The sequence below is a fragment of the Pithys albifrons genome, chromosome 2, assembly GCF_047495875.1.
Source record: "Pithys albifrons albifrons isolate INPA30051 chromosome 2, PitAlb_v1, whole genome shotgun sequence".
NCBI classification, from domain to species: Eukaryota; Metazoa; Chordata; class Aves; order Passeriformes; family Thamnophilidae; genus Pithys; species Pithys albifrons.
Genome location: NC_092459.1, coordinates 107,985,127 through 108,005,866, shown reverse-complemented (window position 1 = coordinate 108,005,866; position 20,740 = coordinate 107,985,127). Strand labels below are relative to the sequence as shown.

The 20,740-nt window shown below is 43.1% G+C and overlaps 1 protein-coding gene and 1 non-coding gene across 4 annotated transcripts; both read right to left on the bottom strand.

Annotated features, from left to right (window-relative positions):
* Nucleotides 1-1,114: 1,114 nt before the first annotated feature.
* Nucleotides 1,115-20,615, bottom strand: KAT14 (lysine acetyltransferase 14). Of its 3 annotated transcripts, none has more exons than XM_071581977.1 (10): nucleotides 20,356-20,615; nucleotides 16,928-17,046; nucleotides 14,883-15,004; nucleotides 13,027-13,208; nucleotides 12,079-12,498; nucleotides 10,605-11,176; nucleotides 9,939-10,075; nucleotides 9,350-9,525; nucleotides 5,471-5,661; nucleotides 1,115-2,766 (listed from the first exon to the last, which is right to left on the bottom strand). In XM_071581977.1, exons 1-10 carry the CDS (start codon nucleotides 20,609-20,611, stop codon nucleotides 2,632-2,634), a joined length of 2,310 nt encoding a protein of 769 aa, XP_071438078.1. In that variant the 5' UTR covers nucleotides 20,612-20,615; the 3' UTR covers nucleotides 1,115-2,631. The 3 variants fall into 3 exon arrangements, with proteins under 3 accessions (XP_071438078.1, XP_071438076.1, XP_071438077.1); XM_071581975.1 differs by having other exon boundaries at nucleotides 2,672-2,927; XM_071581976.1 differs by having other exon boundaries at nucleotides 2,672-2,927; nucleotides 12,079-12,495.
* LOC139669130 (U1 spliceosomal RNA) lies at nucleotides 5,862-6,023 on the bottom strand. The gene has a single exon (XR_011697186.1). It is a non-coding gene; the product is annotated as a U1 spliceosomal RNA (small nuclear RNA).
* Nucleotides 20,616-20,740: the final 125 nt, after the last annotated feature.

The window sequence follows — 20,740 nt, the reverse complement described above, 5'->3', positions numbered from 1 at the left end:
TTCAAGCAGTGGCCTTAAACTGCTAAGCTTAAGAAACATTTAAACTTCTAATTTTTCAACATTATGGGGAGGAAACGTTAAGAGGACACTGGAAGTGGCCCCTGTGCAGCCACAAAAGAGAGATGGAGCTGCAGCAGCTGTTTTATAGCTACTTCAGAGACTGCCAAATTCTGGTGCTGACCTAGTGAAGACAAGTGGCTGTTTCCCCAGGCTGCCAGCCACTATCAAAATGCATATATAACTTCATACAGTGGTTTGCCATTACCTGTTTCCAAGTCAGGAAGTTCTCGGGTCATGGCTGTTCACCTTTATCCAGACCATTAGTGATGTCATGCTTGAGTCAGCCACACTTGTACCCCCCAAAGCCATTATGATCAGGGGAGGATATAGCAAGCAATTCAAAGGCACACCACATTTTCACAGGAAGCATTGATGAACAGGGTGTGTAGCTTACAAAAGCACAGAAGATAACACTTACAGTCCTGGGAGTGTGCAGTATAATAAGTATAGCTGTTAACTGACTAATTTTCCCAGAAATATGGGCAAATGAGCAAGAAACAAGCAAAATAGCAATATTGATCTCCATTCCCTGTAAGCTCTATTGAGCTCATTCTTACCAATCCTCCTGAAGAAGGAAAACAGCTGAGGTGCAAAGGCTCAAAGGCATTTAATCACTTCACTGCCTTTGAGTATCTGCGAGAAAATGAAGTGCCTGGATAAAACAAGTTGTCTGCAGAACAGCAGGTATCCCAGGGTTACCATAACACCCTCTTCACTTGGCATTCTCCCTCTGAGGGACAAAACCACAGAGACATAAGCAAAGAGCAAGAAGGTTCTCAGAATCTTCATGGTCACCTTTAAGAACACGATGCAGAACTCGTCATCATCTTCACACTATCTTATCTCCACCTTCTGGCTGGAAAGGAACAGCCTGCTAAGGTGTGTGTGTGCGTGTGTGTGTGGCTTCTGGGTGGGCATCCAGTAGGGATATAAGGAGTCCCTTGTCTTAGTCAGCTATCCACACACATCCTCTATCAGTCATACTTGAGTTTGCTAGATTTCAGTGAAATATGATGGAGAGACAGCTTAACAAACAGTATTACTTCAGGTAGGATTTTCCAAGGCAAGGGCTTTAATTCCATTCATAAAGACAGAGGTTTTTTTCTTTCCAAGTACAGCTAACTCATAACATCAGTAACATCAAATTTTTTCACATAGTCATAAAGCAGGTAGAAATGTGCATGGATGTTAGGGCATACAACCCTTAGATGTCCTGTTTTTCCCTCCCACTCTATCACTGTTGTTGTATAGGTGATGATGTACAGTGACTACATAAAAACATACTTTGTGTGTCCCTTTCTCTTCTGTTACCAAAATGAAGACTCCATTAAGGCAACTTCTACTCTAGCCAGGTAACCAAACAGGTGAATTAAGAACAAAGAAGTCACATTTGGTATGTAGTTCTTTGTGGGCTTGATGTGAAAGGAACATCGCAGTGGATGTGATCCGTAGTTAAAACACACAGACTGACCTTCTGTCAGTGCAGCTTTCTGTGCATCTGCAATGGAAGTCAGGGAGACAGAAGCTGCTAGACTGCGTAAAAGGAGAAGAGTCCACTGCTGCAGAAACCATTTGGGGTTTGTATTTTCTTTACTTCTTGGTTATTTCTATTTATTCTTTGCTCTCCTCTTTACTTATATTTGGAACCATGAAATGACAGCCTAGGTGCTTCCAAAAACTGGATCCGGCCCATCTCTATCCTCTCCTACCTCCAAGCTGCAAGCAGACTGCTTCTACAAATCAGAGCCTGCATTTCAAACATCGCCACTGACTTTTGTTATGAGTTTCTTCTATCCAGAGTGCTAGCAGGAGGAGATGGATGCTGGAGTCTGCAAGGCTGGGTCTATGGTTAGAGGGGCTAGAGGCTGATCTGCAGCATCAACAACTGGCAGAGAGGTTGTAGGATTTCAAAGGGCTGATTCAAAGGTATGATGTCCTATCTTGCCTAGATACAAACCCACCTGACATCATCTTCTCAAACAGAAAACGCTGTGCACTACAAGAACTTCACATTGAGCACAGGGTCAAGAAGGGGAAAGGAAGGCAGCAGGGAAGGAGCAGAAAAAAGGTGGTGTCTCCCCTGAGCCTTGTATTTGGGATCACATGAGTTCAACACTCTTCACTATTCATAAAACATGGTTCCATTACTACTGTTCTAGCATGTGCAGAGCTTCCCTAAAATTAGTGACCAGCTACATGCACCAATATCTTATTTCTCTTCAGATTCAAGACATGGATCCTAGGAAAGCAATCAAATCACAGAAACACTGAACGATTTAAGTTTAGATGTTCATAAACAAAAATGGAAATGAAAAACCTGCAGCATTTTTGACAGGTTTCAAAATTTGAAATCCATGGGGCCCCTCTGAAGTGACAAATATTTTTTTCTTGTTTTTCAATGAGGCTCTTCAAAGTAACAGTGCCAGGAAAATTTCACATAAAGAATTTCAGTCTTCCAGTGGTTTCAGCACATCCCAGCTGGCACTTCCAGGCCTCCCCTTGGAGCATAGGAATCAATCCTCTTGGATTGCAGTTTCAGCACACAACATAGCACTGTTGAAATCCAAGGTCCTAAGGATAAACACAACGGTGTATTCCAGCTCTCATGCGACAGCCAACATCCTCCACTGAAAGCTGTAGTAGTTCTTTTGACAGACTGGGCTTTTCAGAGATCTCCAGACAGCTCCGACAGATTAGCGCCGCAGCCTGAGAAAGAATGCATGCTTACACTCCTTGCTGTCCAAGGGGTAGTATTTGTCATAAAAATCCAAAATGTATTCCTCCGTCTTAAATCCAAACTTCTGGTAGAGCAGCATAGCAGGGTTGCTTGCAGAGACGTGAAGGGTTACGTCTTTGCCCATGCAGGTCTGCCAAGGGAGGAGGGGAAGAAAAAAGATATCATAGCAAGAGAACAAGACAGCCGCTGGGGGAATGCGGAGGTGAGGAGACTCATCAGTTCAGGTATTGAAGTTACTGAGGAAATGTGAGAAAAATTGCAGGCCCTGACACAGAAATTACCACACATAGCAACAGCAAAGGCAAAGGGAATGCTGTTGTTCCTGAAAGCCTTTGTTTCTGGGAAACATGGACTCTCTGACAACGAAAGCAGGTTTGGGATTACAATTGTTACTTAAAAATAATCTCTGTGTACAGCACAAATCTCAATACCTAACAATGGCCTCAAGAAAAGAAAAAACATGCCAGAGGATCAGGAGCCCTGTCAGCAAACAAAGCTGAGCATTCTGTGACCACTGGAGAAGCCCCAGGGCACCTCTAGGCTGTAGCACTGGAATTCCTGTCTATCCCACTGAGCTCCTCTCCCATCCTTCAGGGAACAGCACTCCCACCTCCTAAGAAGGCAGGAATTCAATTCAGACAGCGAATAGCATGGCTGAAGTTACCTTAAAGATCCCAAATTATTCTAATAAAAATGCTGAAGTAATTTTTTCTGCTTTCATCAAATGTTTTAATAGTGTTCTATGTATATTGAATGTGTTGTAAATCTAAGTGGGAACAGTAAGATCCTTTAAAAAATCTCCAAAGCAAAACATTCAAAGATAAAGCTCTCACAAGGGATTTAAGGAGGGAAGGAAAAAATAATTTGGAGCTGTTTTTGGGGAAAAGGAAGTTTGAATGAGGCCATTAAGAAAATACAGTTTGGTCCTCTGTGCCAGATGCATTAGAGGGTAGCTTCTGATAGCAAATCAGTCACCATCAAAACATTTCCTGCCGAGTTATGCTGTTCTCAAGAATTCACTCCTAACCTCAGCATGTTGGTCCCAAAGTCAGGGAATTACTCTTAATCCAAACAGCGTTTGAAAGTTTCTCTAGCTATAGAGAGCAGACCCCAAGCCCAAGCAGGCTCTGAAGCAGCACCAACAATCTGGCAATTAAGGAACAGAAAATCACAACCACCACTTATTCTTCTACATGATTAAATGCCTTCTACCACTGACAAAAAGTCATCAATGGAAAAATAAATCTAATGTGAGCCAAACATACAGTGCTGATCTCTCACTGCTAGTTAGCCTAATCAGCCTCAAATCTGCTTGACTTTCCTCAACATGATAATTTTATGCTAGTCTACTTGCAAACAGGATTAGGTTAATTGGCTTTCTACAAAAAAAGATATGAGGATTTTCTACAGCTGACTTGCCAATGCATCCCAACTCTGCTGGAGAGACAGTCTCCCAGAATCCACCTGCTGGATCCCTGCAAACCTGAGAGCATTGGTCCTACGTGTTCTCACTGGGTGTTGACATCTCACATCAGCAGACCACAGCTGAGGGCAATATACTGCAGCACTTCACCCATGATGCTTACAAAATGCAAGGAGTGAATTTAAAGTATATTGGTTAGTGGCCTGTGTCAACACATAAAAGAGGAGGAGACTGCAGAGAGCTGCGCAGGTAGAAAAGTTACCCTTGGATGGCCCAGACGAGCTACCCTCAGTGAAAACTGCTTTTCCAAAGCACAGATCACTGTTCCTAAGGCTCTGCCAGCACTCCCTAACTTTCTTCACCCAAATAAATAAGAGTAAAAACATTTTCAGCAGTGAGTTTTTGTTATTGCAGCTCATCTTGACTAAAACAAGTTAAGAAATGTTTCCCATTGGCAGCTCTGCCAAAAGAGTTCAGGGAGTGGTAAAACTGTGGGTCCTGAAGAGGCACAGTTGGGCTATGAAAAAGATTTATATCTGCATCCTTACTTGAAATTAAGCTGGCTTTCCTGCAATTTAATTCAAGAAAGTAATTAAGGCCACTTGAATAACACTTCTGATTCAGAGATTTAATGACGTTTAACTATTTTAATGCCATCCATTTAGTTAGCTCAGATTCATTTTCCCAAGTGTTTCTGTAAAAGAAGGCCCAGTACAAGCTAGTTTGAACAAAGTGAATGAGGTTGCAAACACTCTTTATTTTCAACTCAGCTGTATTTGAACCAGAGTATTAAAAGTGAAAGTGAATGATTAAGATCAGTAAGTGATTTAATACAACAGTCCTGGTCACGGAATAAACCTCTAAGTGCACGTAAGAAGTGGTTCTAATTGAACCTCCTGACTATTGTGTCATTTTCTTCTTTAAACCCCACATTTACAATATCACTTTTACATGAACTACTGACCACAGCAGAACTCAAAGTTAATCCCAAGACAGTTGAAGTCCACAGCATTTTGCTAATTCTGGTTGTCCTTCTAACTACATTTTAGCTTCTGCTTTGAAAGTTATTTTCCCCATAAATATTAACACTGGCTTCTGACAATCTGTGCAGGAGTGTAAGCAGATAAAGGACAAGGTGAAAATGCAAGAAGGGAAGAACACAAAACTACTTACTCTTTAATACTTGTATGTGTGCACACAAGGAAGAAGGGAGAGCTAGTTCTTCATCAGTCATGAGACTGTTTCATTACCTGGATAAGATGGTAAATCATGAAAGTTGCAATCCCAGCTCTTCTCCACTCAGGGTGAACTAACAGAAAAGAGATGTAAGCTTCGTTGTACTTCACATCTGGCACCATAAATCCAAAGGCGATGATAACTTTCTTGTAAAGGACGACAACACTGAAGTCTGGATACTGCAGGCATTCTGACAAATCAATTCCTATGGAGAAAGAAACAGCCATTGAAAACATTGCAAACCAAAAGAAATGTGTCACACTGGCATGGAAATTCAGGGGCTTAAGAATTTTCAGAAACACTCGCTTGATCCCTTCCTTTTATCTTTTTCCCAAAGCTCTGATATAAAGAGATCACTGAATCATAGAATGGTTGGGGTTTGGAAGGGACCTCTGGAGATCGTCTAAGGCTCCTGCTAGGGCAGACTTCCCCTTCTACAAATTATGCAGTCATATTTCCTGCATTTTGGGAAATCACAGGGGTCAGGACACCCAGAGTGCAGGGGATGAACCTTGCCTTGGAAAAACCAGCTGCCTGATCATGGTGTTTCCCCTGGCAGGTAAGTATGTAAGGTAAAAGGAGATGATTCAACAAAACACACAGACAAAATAATACCTGCTTACTAGCAGTGAATCTTGCATGGAGAAAGTAACAAAGCTAATTTCCTTTCAAATGACTCAAGGATGAAACTAAAACTTAAAACTCAATCCTCTCTGGAGACAGCACACATGAAACTGGCTTCAGCTTGGGTAGCATTACCTGACTGTGGCTCCTATCTCTTTTCTCCACCTTGCCTTCAGCTCCTGCTGCTTCCTCTTGAGCATACTCAGCTGTTTGTGGAGCTGCACTGTAAACCTGACCAGTTTTCAAGGCTATCAAAACATTTGCTTTTCAGCATGGAAATTCTCTAATCTGGGGCATGAAGCAGCCTCTCAGGGAGTGGTGCTTCTGTGAGTCACAGGGTGGACACAAACACCTGAGGCTGGTGACTTCTGAGTGGAGTTTGTTACCTTGCCTAATCACACTGCTGCTGCAGTCCTAGAGCATCCACACAGCATGTTAGCATCAAGCACTGCAATTCAAGGCACTGAAGACTGACTGCTTGGTAATTTGAGTGGACAGATTCTAAATGAGATGCAAGACTCAGTGGAGATGTGTCAGAAATGTTAGTTTCAGCCTCAGGTTGACAATTGCAAATGTATTTGGAATGTGGGATAACAAAACAGCAGAGTAAGTTTTCCAGTAATCACTCGATGATATGCAAGACTTGATAAGGCACCAGGCACAAATAAGTGGGTGAATTATTGTCTGGCTTGATAGTAAGTTGGATGGAGCAAGATGGGGGAGGAATTTATTGGCAATCGGGAGCCGTGTTAATTATCTCAAAGTTGCATTTGCCTGTGGAGTGCCTTACAGCATGTCTGTGCAGGAACACTACCTTGCCCTGAGCACTGGCATCTATGAAATGGTGTCGTCCCTTAAGCACGCAGTTACTCCTGTAGGAAGATGCAAAGCTAAGTGGTAAACAAGATGGTTTACCACTTGTCTGCTCAAAAGGTGTTTCCCATTAGGGCACAAAGGTACAAGATACTAGGAGAGACAACATTGGGGAATCTTGCTTCATGTCAGCCCGTTTGTGGTTACTGCCTGCAACCTTGTTCCTGACTTGTGAGAAGCAAGAAGAGCTCTGACTGGAAGGAGTTGGAGGGGTAGAAGAACTAAGGCATGGGCTCATCCCATATGGTAAAGTGCCTAGATCTTAAGAATTCAGTCAATGAGAGCATCACTATTAGGAGGCAACTTAGCACATCTAAGATGTTATTCACTGATTACCCCCTGAGCCCACATGCTCCAGATGCCTAAATGTAGGCAGAATTACAGCTGTGTTCTGAACAACAGTGCTCACCCAGGTTCTTATCCCTACCTGATCCCCCAAGTTGTACCAGCGCATTGGAAAGCTAAACCTGTTGCATCCGCAAAGGCAGTGGGATTTACCTTCTGAAGCATCAACTCCTAATTTATCTCTCCTGCTAAACCAAAACCAGGGTACAAAAATCATATCCCTGCCTAGAAATTTTTCACTATGGAATAGATTTTGATTCCTGTTTGGAGACTGATGGGAGTGTCAGCTTTCTGATTTAGTGATGAACAGTTCACAGTCAGGTGGAACACACCTACACTCCCTATGTTAAATAAAACAGACTGAGTCCTGAAGAACTTACTGAAGGTGCAATGTAACTTGGCCAGAACTTCGAATGCATTATCAGGAGAAGAGAGATTCAGCCTCTGCTGGCATTGCAAGTGTTTCTCATGAACTCTGAAATAGCTTGTAAAAGGAAAGGTGTGCAAGGCTGTTTCCCCCTGAATTGTACAATTTGAACAATGAGTAGCACAAAGAGCTCAGATAGTGACTGCAGTCTATGAGCAATGCTGAACTACAAACCTTGTAAATCAAAACATAAAGCAGTTACTTGGAACAAAGGTGTGTACTGTTTGTACTGGGCTTTTCTAAATTAGTCTGCTGCATTGTTTGCTGATCAGAAGCTGATCCATGCAGTAGATTAACATCTTTATTATTATTATTTCAGAAGAACTAAAGACTGAAGCCTCCTAACTGCCCCCTAAAAGGGCAGCCACTGTCCCCAGAGAGCCTACAGTTCAAGAAATGACATATAAAAATTCAAACCCAGTACATCACAGTGGAGCCTGCAGTTGTAAATGAAATTCACAGAATCCTACGAGGAAGGGACCCACAAGGACATCACGTCCAGCTTCTGGCCCTGCACAGGACAACCCCAAGAATCACATCACGTGCCTGAGAGCATTGTCCAAACGCTTCTTGAACTCAGACAGGTTTGGTGCTACGACCATTTCCCTGGTGAACCTGTTTCAGCACCCAACCACCCTCGGGGTGCAGAACCTTTTTCTAAAATCCAGTGTGAGCCTCCCCTGACTCAGCTTCATGCCATTCCCTTCGGTCCTGTCACTGGTCACCAGAGAGAAGAGAAGCCTGCTCCTCTGGCTTCCCCTTGTCAGAAAGCTGTAGACCATGATGAGTGTGGGGGGTTAACTCAGCGGGTCTGCAGACTCCCTAATGTTTGAGGAATTGATATGGAGCAGGTTAGAGTGTATTCTTGGATGAAAGCAGTTTGCAGTGCTCCCCTAAAGGGGAAGAAACCACCTGCAGAATGCAGGAGACCTTTTGACCAGGAGGATTTTTCCATGTATGTTTGCCTCAGCTGACTGACCAATTGTGGGATGACACGGTGTGGGAGAAAGTAGATAAAAGTAAAGTTGTAACTAAGAATAAAGTCCCTTTATCCTCGGTGTAAGCTTTCTGGTATAACTGCTGCCTGAGCCGTCTCTGCCTCCTCGACCGCCACTTTTACCATACCTTAAGAAAGGGCGACCCCCACAGATGAGGTCTCTCTTAGTCTCCTCCAGGCTGAACAAACCAAGTGACCTCAACTGCTTCTCATATGGCTTCCCAACTTTCACTCCAACATATCCAGCTTATGGCAAACAGGAAAAAACCTTTCCACAAAGCTGATGAAGAGTAAAACTCTTTACTTTGGCCCCGAGCTCTGAAAAATGTTTCACTTGGAAAACCTGGACGCTTAAATTTAGTTAACTACTAACCTACTAGACTACTTCTATTGGCACCTATTTCTGTAAGTGCTGTGTTAATTGGGGCCTAATTGCCCAGTTTTACCTGATCTACATGACAAAAAGACACCAAACCCACGTATCCATCTCAATTGCATTCCTGTGACATCAGATAATGGCTTTCTAAGAACTGAGCCAGACACCAACTGAAGAAAAATTTGGCCCAAGAATGTTTTTCTCTGAACAAAACCACTTCCTTAGAAAACCAAGCACTGAGTGAATCTTACCAGGCCAGAAGAATTCATGGCACATGGAGTTTATAGTGGGGATGTGATTAGGGCGAACATAGCAGTAATCAATGGGTGCTTCTGGCTCAGCCTTCCAGTTGAGATCATTCCTGTGAGGATATGCCTGGATTTCTGCCAGCAGCTGGAGTTTTGGGGGCTTTGTCTCATAATCACGCCTGCCAGGAACATGAAAAGCAAACACAAAAAGTGAGTGAGCAACAGTAACTGCCACTGCAGCTGAACGAGTAGGTACTGCCCAAGAAATATTTTCTGACATGCTCAATTTCAAAAAAAAGAACAATCTTCCATTAATGTAGGAAAACAGCACCCAACTCAGCAATAACACCCTTGTGTCAGAGGCCAGGACACTTCCCAGACCCACAGCATGCCCAGCCAGCCTCTTCTTACAGCAGGAGCAAGGAAATCATGGTTCTACTCAGCTAAGTAAGACACTACTACTTCAGGGTTATCGTAGGGTTACTGTGTTGTGCTCTGAGGAGGAAGGAGAAGCACTGAACAGAAAAGCTGTCCTCTCTGTGGGCTGTGGGTGCACAAGCCAACAGCAAACTCAATCTCTGATCATCTGTACCTGATATAAGGTTTCAGGACACGGGATGTGTAAGGGCTGACAATACTGTGATCTGTCATCAGGTTTTCTGAGCCTACCAGTCGATACAGGAACTTCGTTGTCTGGTGTCGATATCCCTTCATGGCAGGCAGCATTGTCTATATGTACAGAAAAATGCAAAACATTTCAAGATTAGTCCATGATTTAACACAGGGGAATCATATCCATGGATGGAAAATAAGGGCATTTCAACGCGACAGGATGGACCAGACCATGATGGTCACACCTCTGTGGACTCTGCTGTGCACTCTCAGATGTAGCACCCAAACCTGTGAACTGCCCTTACCACTCAGAAAAGTGCTGCAAGTTATCTCCCTTCTACATACATCATGGAGCATCCACCTGTTTGGGTACTCCAGGCCTCCAGCATCAGCACTTCAGCAGGGCTTGAGTACAAATACATCAATATTTGTGGTGCTGACACTGATAAGACTGTATGACCATGTCCCAAGAAGAAAGGGGCTTAGGACAGCACTGGTGGGGACACAGCCCCAAGTCAAAATGAGTCCTCTTCATGTAATCCTTTTCACTTAGGGAATCACATAACCTCAATGTGACACTGCGGTCTGTAGCAAAAGCTTTAGAATAACCAGTGCCAAAAGCTCACTTAGATTTGAAAACACCCACCTGGTATCTGTCCAAGATCCTGAAGTCCTGGCTAGTAGTTCTGTATGTTGCTGGCCCTACTGGGGACCTGGAAACACCTCCTTCTTTGGCTCCATATATCCCATCCACCAAGAGCAGTGCAGCATTCACAACTTGGTCCAAGTCAAAGAGCGGCAGTCCTCTTTCCCTCTTGGCCTGCCTGACTAACAGCTTGCGCCTCAGCCTTCGGGCTTCTGGGGTCATGCTCACAGCATTGGGATAGGCTTCCAGCCTCTTCAGCAGCAGCTTTTCCTCATAGATGCTAACAGAGGTATGCTTGGCAACTCTCCCTTTAGCATCCTTCTCCAGCTGTGGATTCCTTTTGTCCCGTCCCCTCACCTGCAATGATGTATTTGACTCTTCAGGATCTTCACTGTCACCTTCAATCCGTTCTGTTTTTTCTTCTTCACTTTCCACCTCTTGCTTGATCTGCTCAGCTGTCTTCACTTTTTTTCTACTTGCTATCATGGTGCCAGCACCAGCTGTCCCACAGGGAGGGGGCACATACTCTATTCCCGGATCTATGACTCCATCTCCTTCCATTTCCTCATCATCTGTTGAGCAGATCAAAATAATCCAGGGGGGAAAAAAATTAAACATCAAAGCCCCATTTCAAAAAAGGTTATCACAGGACTCTTCTGCTAGGGAAAAAAAAATGTGGTTTTACTCAACACACTTAATTTTCTATATACTTCTGGATCTCCTGATTTTGGACAAGGAGACACTGTAAAGAGTCCAATTTCAGGACACAGAATCAATCCTGTTCCCCAAGTGTCTTACAGTTTAGCAGCTGAAAACAAAGCCCCTTTCTGAGCTGCAAGTTCATGCTCTTTGACAAAAGTTAAGTTGCTGAAAATTCCTGAAGACTGGGGATCAAATGTTCAGGCTGGTGAGCTGTATCTTCAGCTAGTATATCCTGGAGAAATTCTGTTCCTCTATGGAACCTGACTATTCTTCCTGCCATCCAGAAGTGCTTTGATCTGGTTCCTTAATGAACTAACAATATTCAGTCTGTATCACTGCTTTGCATTCTAACCCAACTTCAGCATTTTTTATGAGGATGTTCAAACTTATAAATCTACTGGGACCTTAGCATGAGAATAAAATTTCTCCCATTACAAACATTTGAGATAAAACTAGAGTTGCTACCTCACAGTTGCTATCTAATCTGTGTTGCAGTGAAGTGCTTATGCTGAGCAGTGCAGCAGTTGCTGTGTGAAATCTACCCACTGTTTATTCAAGATCCCTCAAAAAACAATAATGGGGGTTTCTTCTGGCCTTAGAAGTTGAAGATACAACCATGGAAAACTAGTGAATTCTCATGCTCCACTAAGATAAACAGAATATTACCAGTTACTGTCCATCTTACCTTGAAAAGATCCTGCAATTCACTGGGATCATCTGCCTAGAGAACTACACATGCTTTGTTCCTAAATAAAAACGTGGTTCCTCTTACCATGAAACAGAGCCTGTGGTGGCATGACATCTGGGATGAGATCTGCTTCTGAGAGAAGGCTGGGAGTAGCTGAATGAGAGGCTGGAGTGCCAGGAGCAGAAAAATCCAGGGATGGGGAAGGAGAAGGGCTTGTCAGAGGTGTGCGATCTGATGAGCTCAAGGAGGAGAAGTCAATCACCTCTCCTTTCTCAAGGACAATATCGGGACGGCGGCATCGACTGGTGAATTTAACAGGAGTAGAGGAAGTACTCCGGTCCAAGAAGCCGGCTGCCTCCTTCTGGGCTCTCCGAATATCCTTGGCTTCCTGAGTGCGAGATCTCTTCTCCTTCAGCTCCATGGCTGATTCGACTGGATTGCGGCTTACTCGCTTTCTGAGTCCTTCCACAGTAATGATGGGATCCAGGGGTGGCTTTGAAGCTGCTAAAGAAGTAGTTTCCTTATTCTAACAGACACTGAGCTCTTTCAGTCACTGGATACATACTGTATGTCCAGAAAAACACACTGACTACAAATCTTAAAAGACATATTTTCAATATGAAATTCACTCTGGGACATGTAGCATTAAGCCAATGCACAAGTAAATTTTCATTAAAGCCCCAATCTTGCTTCTTTACACAGAACCTGCACCTAGTGACAAAAGATAAAAGACATTCCCCAGGGTAAAGAGAAGTAGAGAAACTGGGGATTTCAGCTGAAACAAACCAACTCAAAACACTCTGCACAAACCTCAAAACCCTTAAATCAGTTAGCACAATGCAAAAAGGTAATAAAATATAACAGTCTTCTCACACTACAGCATATACACCATAGTTCTCGAGTGAACCCTTAGAGCAGAACAAAACTAAGAAATTATCCACACACACAAACATAAGATTTTAACTAGATTTTTCTCATGGCTTCCGCCTTTGGACCAGCTAGGAACCTACACACCATCAGGGACAGAGTTACCTTTTGCCTTTAGGGCAGACGCAGACAGCTTCTCTCCTTCAGGTTTCATTGTTGGGGGTTTGTTATGAACCAGTTTCCACCATCCTGGTTCTCCAAATTCCTGTGCCCCTGAACGGAAAAACAAGGGGCTCCCCACAGAGAGACAGCCAGCAACTGTGCTCCACCATGTTGAGGTCTTTTTCCTATAGTGGGAGAGAGGAAAACAAGTGTTAGGTCCCCACTCGCCAGCTGTGCTTTCATCCTGGAGCCTCCTCCAAGACAGAAAGGGCAGAGTGCTTCTGCCACTGGCACTGATGCAGACACACTGAACTACTTTTGAAGCACCTTTTTGAATACTGGAAGGCAGGGAAACGCATTTAAATCTTTCACATTGCTGGGCAGTGTACTCTACTGGGTATCTGAGTACTTTTTGTTCCTTTAAGAACTGGTCCCAGGGCTAACTAAGATGTCAGTTGCAGAAGAAGTGAGAAGAAATATTAAAGAATTGCCCCTGTAGCCAATAACTGAGGTACTCCCTTGAACACTGGAAAATCTCGTTCATACTTGCACAGGATCTCAGGATTCCTTCTTGCCTTTGCACACCTCCACTGGCAAAAATGTCCGTACTCTGGCAAGGCTTGGCTAAGCAGGTATTCACTGCTGTTCAAGTGTTGCACTTAAACACCTTGCAGTACTGAACTTCAAAGGTGGGGGATTAAAGTCAGGTGGCCCAGCTCAAAGTCTGGAGTGTTACAGTAAATCTGGATAAGCTGTACTTTAATAGTCCAAGGAAGGAATTGGAATTCCTTGTACCACTACACATATGAGCCAGCTATTTCTGTTCCACCAGTGGCTTGTCCAGACAAGTGAGGAGACTATGTCTGAGGCCAGTAATCACTCGTCTGCATTTTAATCAGAGCAACGAGTTCCCAGGGCAAGTCTCAAAAGGCAGCAGCAAACCCTGGGAGGCAATCACTCCTTTAATGAGGGACAATGGGCCATCAGCTGCCTCCCTGTCATGGTCCCTGTGATCTCCAGAGGGGACAAATGCCAACATTTCTGAGAACAGAGCAGGGAGGCACAGACAAGCAATGAAAGCAAAGCCAAAGAGCAGATCTGGTTAGGGAGAAAGGCCAGATCTTTACAAGAGAGAAATCCCTGCTGAAGAAAAGAAGCTGTAAAGTCAGTCAAATCTACAACTTCGAAGGCTTGCTCAGTTCCTTTTTTGGCTTCACAGCACATGCGTTAACGGTGATGCCTGGGTTTGACAGCTTCAGCATGCTCAGAAAAAATGTGCCATTCACCCATACGGCAAAGGCTGCCCTTCACAAGAGGGGTTCCTACTCTGACAGCTTCTTTATACACAGTGAAAAATGTTTCAGTGGTTTCTAACACCTCCTATGTAAAAGCCATTTTATTAAGATTGAAAACAATCTAAAAGGTGAGGGTCAGTTCTTCTTGAAGACCTTAGTGTTTGCAAGCCTTATAGCCAAGTAATGTCTACTTTGCTGGACCACAGTTTTGTCCTTAAAGCCTTATGACTAGCCCATCCACTGTGACTATTCAGAAAAACTCAAAGGCTTTACAGGTTTGTATGCTAACTAAAGGAAGGTAAGAATTAATCCAAAATACATGCATTTGTATTACTTCTGCGTGACATTCTTGGGGCTGTTTCTCCCCAGTAAGAAAGGCTTATTCTTTCTCAAGAGTATCCCTCGTTGCCTATTTTCACATTCTCAGTATTAAATGCTCCAATTTTCTCACTAGTGAAGCTCAATAGAGATGTTGCCAAACTAATCGGGTTTTGTCCATCTGTATAATAACTTTTAACTCCTTTGGTTCACTAACCAGACCTCAGGAAAATACCATGTATTTACCTGTTCCCTAATAAAAATGTCCAGTGTTTCTCAATAAAAGCACAAATATCTTCTTTCCATCTGAAGTACCCCTGACGGCCCGTTCCTTCCAGAGACAAATTGTACATTGCCAACATGACAACCTGGAACAGAAAATGTTGTAGACAAGTGAATCCTTTTGGTTTTCTCTGCTGAACTGTCCCCACATTTGACACAGACACACACACACAAATCTTTGCTCCCTCATAATTATCTTATTTTTGCAACATCTCATAGACAACTTCTGCAATCCATCTACTCCTTGGTTTCATGCTGGCTGTTCTCGTCTTTCTGTTGTTAGATGCACATTTGCCCAGAGATTTCTCCATCCTAGGGGAATAACAAGCTGCCTGGTTATGAAGGTTTATGGTGAGACACAAAAATTTTGCAGTTGTTGTATAAATAAACTACAGTTCAGCTGGAGTCTGAATTTATAATTGTTCTGGGTATGCAAGAATCAAGTTTATCTCCAGGTGATCTCCACTGAACAGAAGCTGTTTACACCTCATTCATGCACTTCATAACCAAATTCATTCTGACTTGTGAAATACCAAAACTAAAGGGCAGGTGTGAAAACTATTGCACCTCTTAAGTAAATCCCAGATATCTAACTGTTAGTTACATTTACTTAATCCATTTGAATACAACTAAAATCAGCTGGGCTGGGATCATTTTTCAACAATCACACGGCCTCAGTTTGGTACTACTTTCAATAGGGACTTCACCCTCAGAGGAGTCCGAAATGTGTTTTTCTTAGGGAGATGGGTCTTTTCACAGTGAAGCTTAGCTTTCTGGAATACATTTGTGAATGTGTCAAAATCAGGAAATATGGACAACTTTAATGTCCCCTGTATCCTATTTCTGCCTCATAACCCCTCTTAGTTTGATAACTATTCAGGATTTTGTGTTTTTTTAAATCATGTGGGCCAGTGTCTCAGGACTTCAAAAAGTATTCTCTTTTCAACTGGCTAAAGATAAAGACCTGTTGAGGCCACATACTCTAAAAAAAAGAAATCACTGTCCCCATATTTTCCTGTTTCAGATAAGTTAATTTGACCACTTCCCTCAATTCAACTTATCCAGAAGCAGCAAGCAGCTCTGGCTGCTGGAAGCCTAGGAAGGTAGACACAAGTCAGCTTTCTTCCTCACCCATTTTGATTTTGTCTGCCCCTTCCCCACGTCACTCTGAAGAGAACTAGCCATAACGTTAGCAGCCTTTGCTATCCAAATCAGGAACTTGGTTAAACTCTGCTGGTCTGCCAGCCACAGACCGCTATACCATTTTTTTCCCTGCACTGGCCACCACAAGAAAGCACTATAGGAATAATACCTTATGTTTTAAATTAACTTTTACGAGACAACACACTACTACTGTCCTAAAGGATGCAAACAGATGTCTCGCACATACTGCCCAGTGCTCAGCATGAGGAAACACTGCTGAGCAACAGCTACTGCCAGACCAAACGCACTTTGAGCACAGGCTGCTGGCACTGCCTGCCTTTCCCTGCAGTGCTCTGCACATAATATGCAGCAGTCACAGTGGTCAGTACCTGGTCCTTGCTGCATAATGCAGAATATTTTGATTGCTTAGGTATGCAAGTAATTGAAATAGTGAATTCCAGCACAGACCCTTGTTAGTGCATAAGCAGCCAGGTTGGAACTTTGTATTCAGGGAGATGGCAAGCTTTCCTGTTGCTATGTTGCCACCCTCAGTCGTTTTACAATTTCTTAAATACAAATAAACTGCTCATGCCTGGCAGTCAAAATTGCCTGAAGCCATGAATTCATGAACAATATAAGGAGAAAAAAAAACATAAGGAGACCAGTTTGAATGATTATTTTTCAATTTATGTGCCAAATGCTCAAGTTCTTATATGCAGGCAGTCCTGAGCTAATTCATTTCTGAAGTTCATGCATATGCTTCTTTTTTACCTTTCTGATCTTCCTTTTCTAGGTAGTATATACACAACAAACAACAATTTTAGAAAGTCCCATGGTTGTTTTGCTGGCGCAAACATTTTCCTTACCTGTTGCCATGTTAATCTCAGACGTTCAAATTGCTCCTTCCCATCTTCTGAGCAATCAGAACAAGTAAATCTGAAAAAGTTATCTCCTTTGAGGTAGCTGATTTGTTCTCTCAGTTGACCTAAAATGAAAAGGCAAAAATCAATTCCTTGGTCCTTTTATAAGAACAACTGCTGCAAAGGAAATTTTGATTTCCTCCAATATCAGACAGAAAAAGTACTTTTTGGCTTCTCCCCAGAGTGCAAAGACCCAGGCAGTTCCTAGGAAGCACAAGACCTTGCTGTCATGGGAGGCACAGATTCATTTCAGAGTTGCAGCAGCCAGTGGTGACCAACTGAAAAGCACAGGCATCAAAAAAGGGCACTCTACATAATGTCTGAATGTAGGTACAAAGCCAAGGATTTCCTTGTTCCTGCAGCATTTGTCATTCCTCCTTGCTTCCCTGTGATAACCTACAGACTTCATTAATTGTTTTCCCACCCTACTAAAAAAAAAAAAAGAAAAAAAAAGCTGACTTGTTAAAAAAGATATACCACTGCAAGGGCTATCATTATATACATTCATTTTCTTCCACGTCATCTTTCCACTCACTGCTATGTGCCTTTACAGCTCTCCCTTTCCCTGTGCACAAACTCATACTGAAGTCAGGTTGCTAGTCCCTGTTTCCAGCAGCCTCTAGGATGCAGTGCAGTAGATATGGTGTGAAACTTCATAGTGTTTATTTCTCCAATCAGAGGAACATCTTTTTTTGAGACTGAGAGCCAAAAGAATAGGCCAGCATTATCAAGAAACAGTTTTTCTTTCTGCAGTTGATGCATCAGATCCCAAATCAGCAAAGCACTTCAGCATATGCTCTGCAGAGCTAAACCTGCAGATAAGTTTGTCAGAACAAAAGAAATAGAACCACCTGTAAAACTTCATACACCCAAAGTTACAGACTCTAATTCTATGTTTCTGCAGAAGAGAAAAAAAATATGAATCAGGGCTTCTAAACTCACCCAGAGTGAATTTACACAAGTATGCAAAATTGAAAAATGACATAACAGGACAGGGAAACAGTTGAGACCACAGTGTTTCTGAAAATCCGCACACAAAAGGTATTTCTTCGCAAGTATGGCATCTCTTTTACTGTATAATGAGACCAGATCAAGCATTTTTAATACATGGAGGCTCTGCTTCCACAGTAAATTGCAGAATTTGACTATTAAAGTTGCACTTGTATCAGATGGGGGGAAACCCCTTCACTCTTCACAGATTAACAAAATTTCTAAATGGCAATTGAATGTAAAAAAGTGATTATTTGTGTGATCATGTGGGCAATTTTCACAAGTGACAACTGAATATATAACTGAACGATAAGGAAAGAGCACAGTATTTCCCTTTTACAGCTTGTTTACATTGCACATTTGTACCTAGTTACTGTTGCTTTGCAAATAGCTTTTTCTGTTCTTCAAATTTGTTCCACAGCAACTGCAGAGAGGAACACTCTTGTAAAATAGAACAGTGTTAAATCAAATGCTCCAACATAAGCCATGCCACATTTAACTCTGCTCTTTTTTTTTTAATTAATACATTTCAAGCTCGTATTTCCCTTTACTGCACAGTAACTTAACAGGACAATGCTGGTTTCATTATATTAACATCTAAATACTCACTAACATGCTGGAAGGCAGGAGTGCTATGCAAAGGAACCTGACCAGGCTGGAGCACTGGGCTGATTCCAACAGGATGAGGTTCAACAAGTCCAAGCTCCAGGTCCTGCATTTTGGTCACAACAACCCCATGCAGTGCCACAGGCTGGGGAGAGTCACTGGAGAGTAGCCAGGCAGAAAAGCACCTGAGAGTCTGGATTGATAGGAAGCTGAACATGAGCCAGCAGTATGGCCAAGAAGGCCAATGGCATCCTGGCCTGTATCAGAAAGTGTGGCCACCAGGCTCAGGGAAGTGATTCTTCCCCTGTACTCAGGGCTGGTGAGACCACACCTCAAGTGCTGTGCCCAGTTCTCAGCCCCTCAAGTTCAGGAAGGTTGTCAAGGTGCTGGAGCAGGTCCGGAGAAGAGCAACAAGGCTGGGGTGACGGGACTTGAACATAAATCCTGTGAGGAGAGGCGGAGGGAGCTGGGGTGGTTAGCCTGGAAAAGAGGAGGCTCAAGGGAGACCTCATCACTCTACAACTACCTGAAGGGAGGTTGTAGCCAGGTGGGGGTTGGTCTCTTCTCCCAGGCAACTATCAGTAAGACAAAAGGGCATAGTCTTAAGCTCTGCCAGGGGAGGTTTAGGTTAGATATTAGGAAGAATTCTTTACAGAGAAGGAGGTAAACAGGCATTGCAATGGGTTGCCCAGGAAGTGGTGGATTCTTTCTCCCTGGAGGTTTTTAAGATGAGATGTGGCACTTAGTGTCATGGTCTAGTAACCACGGTGCTAGTGGATTCAGGGCTGGACTTGACGATCTCAGAAGTCTTTTCCAATCTGGCTGATTCTACGATTCCATGCCTTGAGAGATTTCTACACCATAACTTTTGGCAAATTTTAAGAAGGCAAAAAGGGCAGCTCTGACACATCTGGAAGGCAGCTGCTACCAGAAGGGTTCAGTATTTCTATCCACAAATAAAACAAAAAACAAAAACAAACAAAAAAAACCAACCAAAAAAAACCCACAGAAAACCAAAATCAAACTAAACAAAAAAATAACCATATCAAAATCAAAACCAACCAGTACTTAGGAATATCTGACTTTTGGATCTAATAATAGATCAGATAATCTAGAATTTAGTAAGTAAAGTCATCTGTTACATCGCTAACAGCACGTTATCTCATGTCAAGCACCAGAGCAGAGGGATCAAGTTCTGCAGCTTGCTCTGAATGCCTCCCAGAGCTGGCTGCTGCAGGCTGGACATGTTTCAGTGAAAGCCAACTTAAAAAACACATCAACGGGAAACCACTAAGGTTGAGATTTAGGCATATGCTCCACAGATATGACAAATCCACAGGAAAAAAATGAAAAAGCAATACCATCACTAAGTCCTTTTCCTCCACAGAGTTTTACAGCAAGGGGCATTTTTTTATTTGAAAGAGCACAGAGGCCAAGTCACTTGGCCAAAATTCCCTAAGTAGCTGCAAGACTCTGTAGGGTATGTATGTTTGTGAAGTCACACCGTGGTCCTCTTCTAATTAAAGATCATCTGACTTCCTTACAGAGAATGCCAGCTTTGGACATACATAAAGCTCATGGATCAAAGTATCTAACACACACCACTGCCATGGGGCTGCGGGGCTCCATGTAATGCCAAGACAGCCTTTCTCTACCAACATAGGACAGGACGCAGTTAAACAAGGGCTGCCTCGTAAAACAGGTATGCAGGACAGCACAAACAACTTGCAAACAACCACAGCAATGCAAGTGAGGCACAACACAACTGGCAGGCTTACTTGCTGGGATCCACTTCTGGCACTTCTCGCAGTAATAGGACATCTCCTCCATCCAGGATGCTTCACCTTCGTCGCTGTTCAGAGAGTCCCCACTCTGGTCATGTGATAAATCCACTGAAGCCTGGTCCTCAGACTCGACAATCAGGAGAGTCTCCCCTTCCACCTCACCTTCCTCCAGGCCCTCTGAGGTGGAGGTCCTGGTGGCTTCATCATCATGGCGGCTGAGCAGCCCACTCATGTGAACATTATTAGCCATCCTAGATGGTGTTTGCAATAACAAGAAGCTACTCCTCCCCACGTTTACAAGTCCATCCACAATGAATGTGCCGGACAAATCTCCTCAGTCAAGGTACCAATAACAGAGGAAATGTATTTTGTCCACCCT

Excerpts from the sequence above, each read along its gene's own strand:
- KAT14 (XM_071581975.1), bottom strand. The coding sequence starts at position 20,611 with ATGGCTAATAATGTTCACATGAGTGGGCTGCTCAGCCGCCATGATGAT. Across the intron at positions 11,177-12,078 it reads ACCACAGGCTCTGTTTCATG|ATGATGAGGAAATGGAAGGA; the intron begins GTAAGAGGAACC and ends TCTGCTCAACAG. Across the intron at positions 9,526-9,938 it reads GTCCTGAAACCTTATATCAG|GCGTGATTATGAGACAAAGC; the intron begins GTACAGATGATC and ends TGTTCCTGGCAG.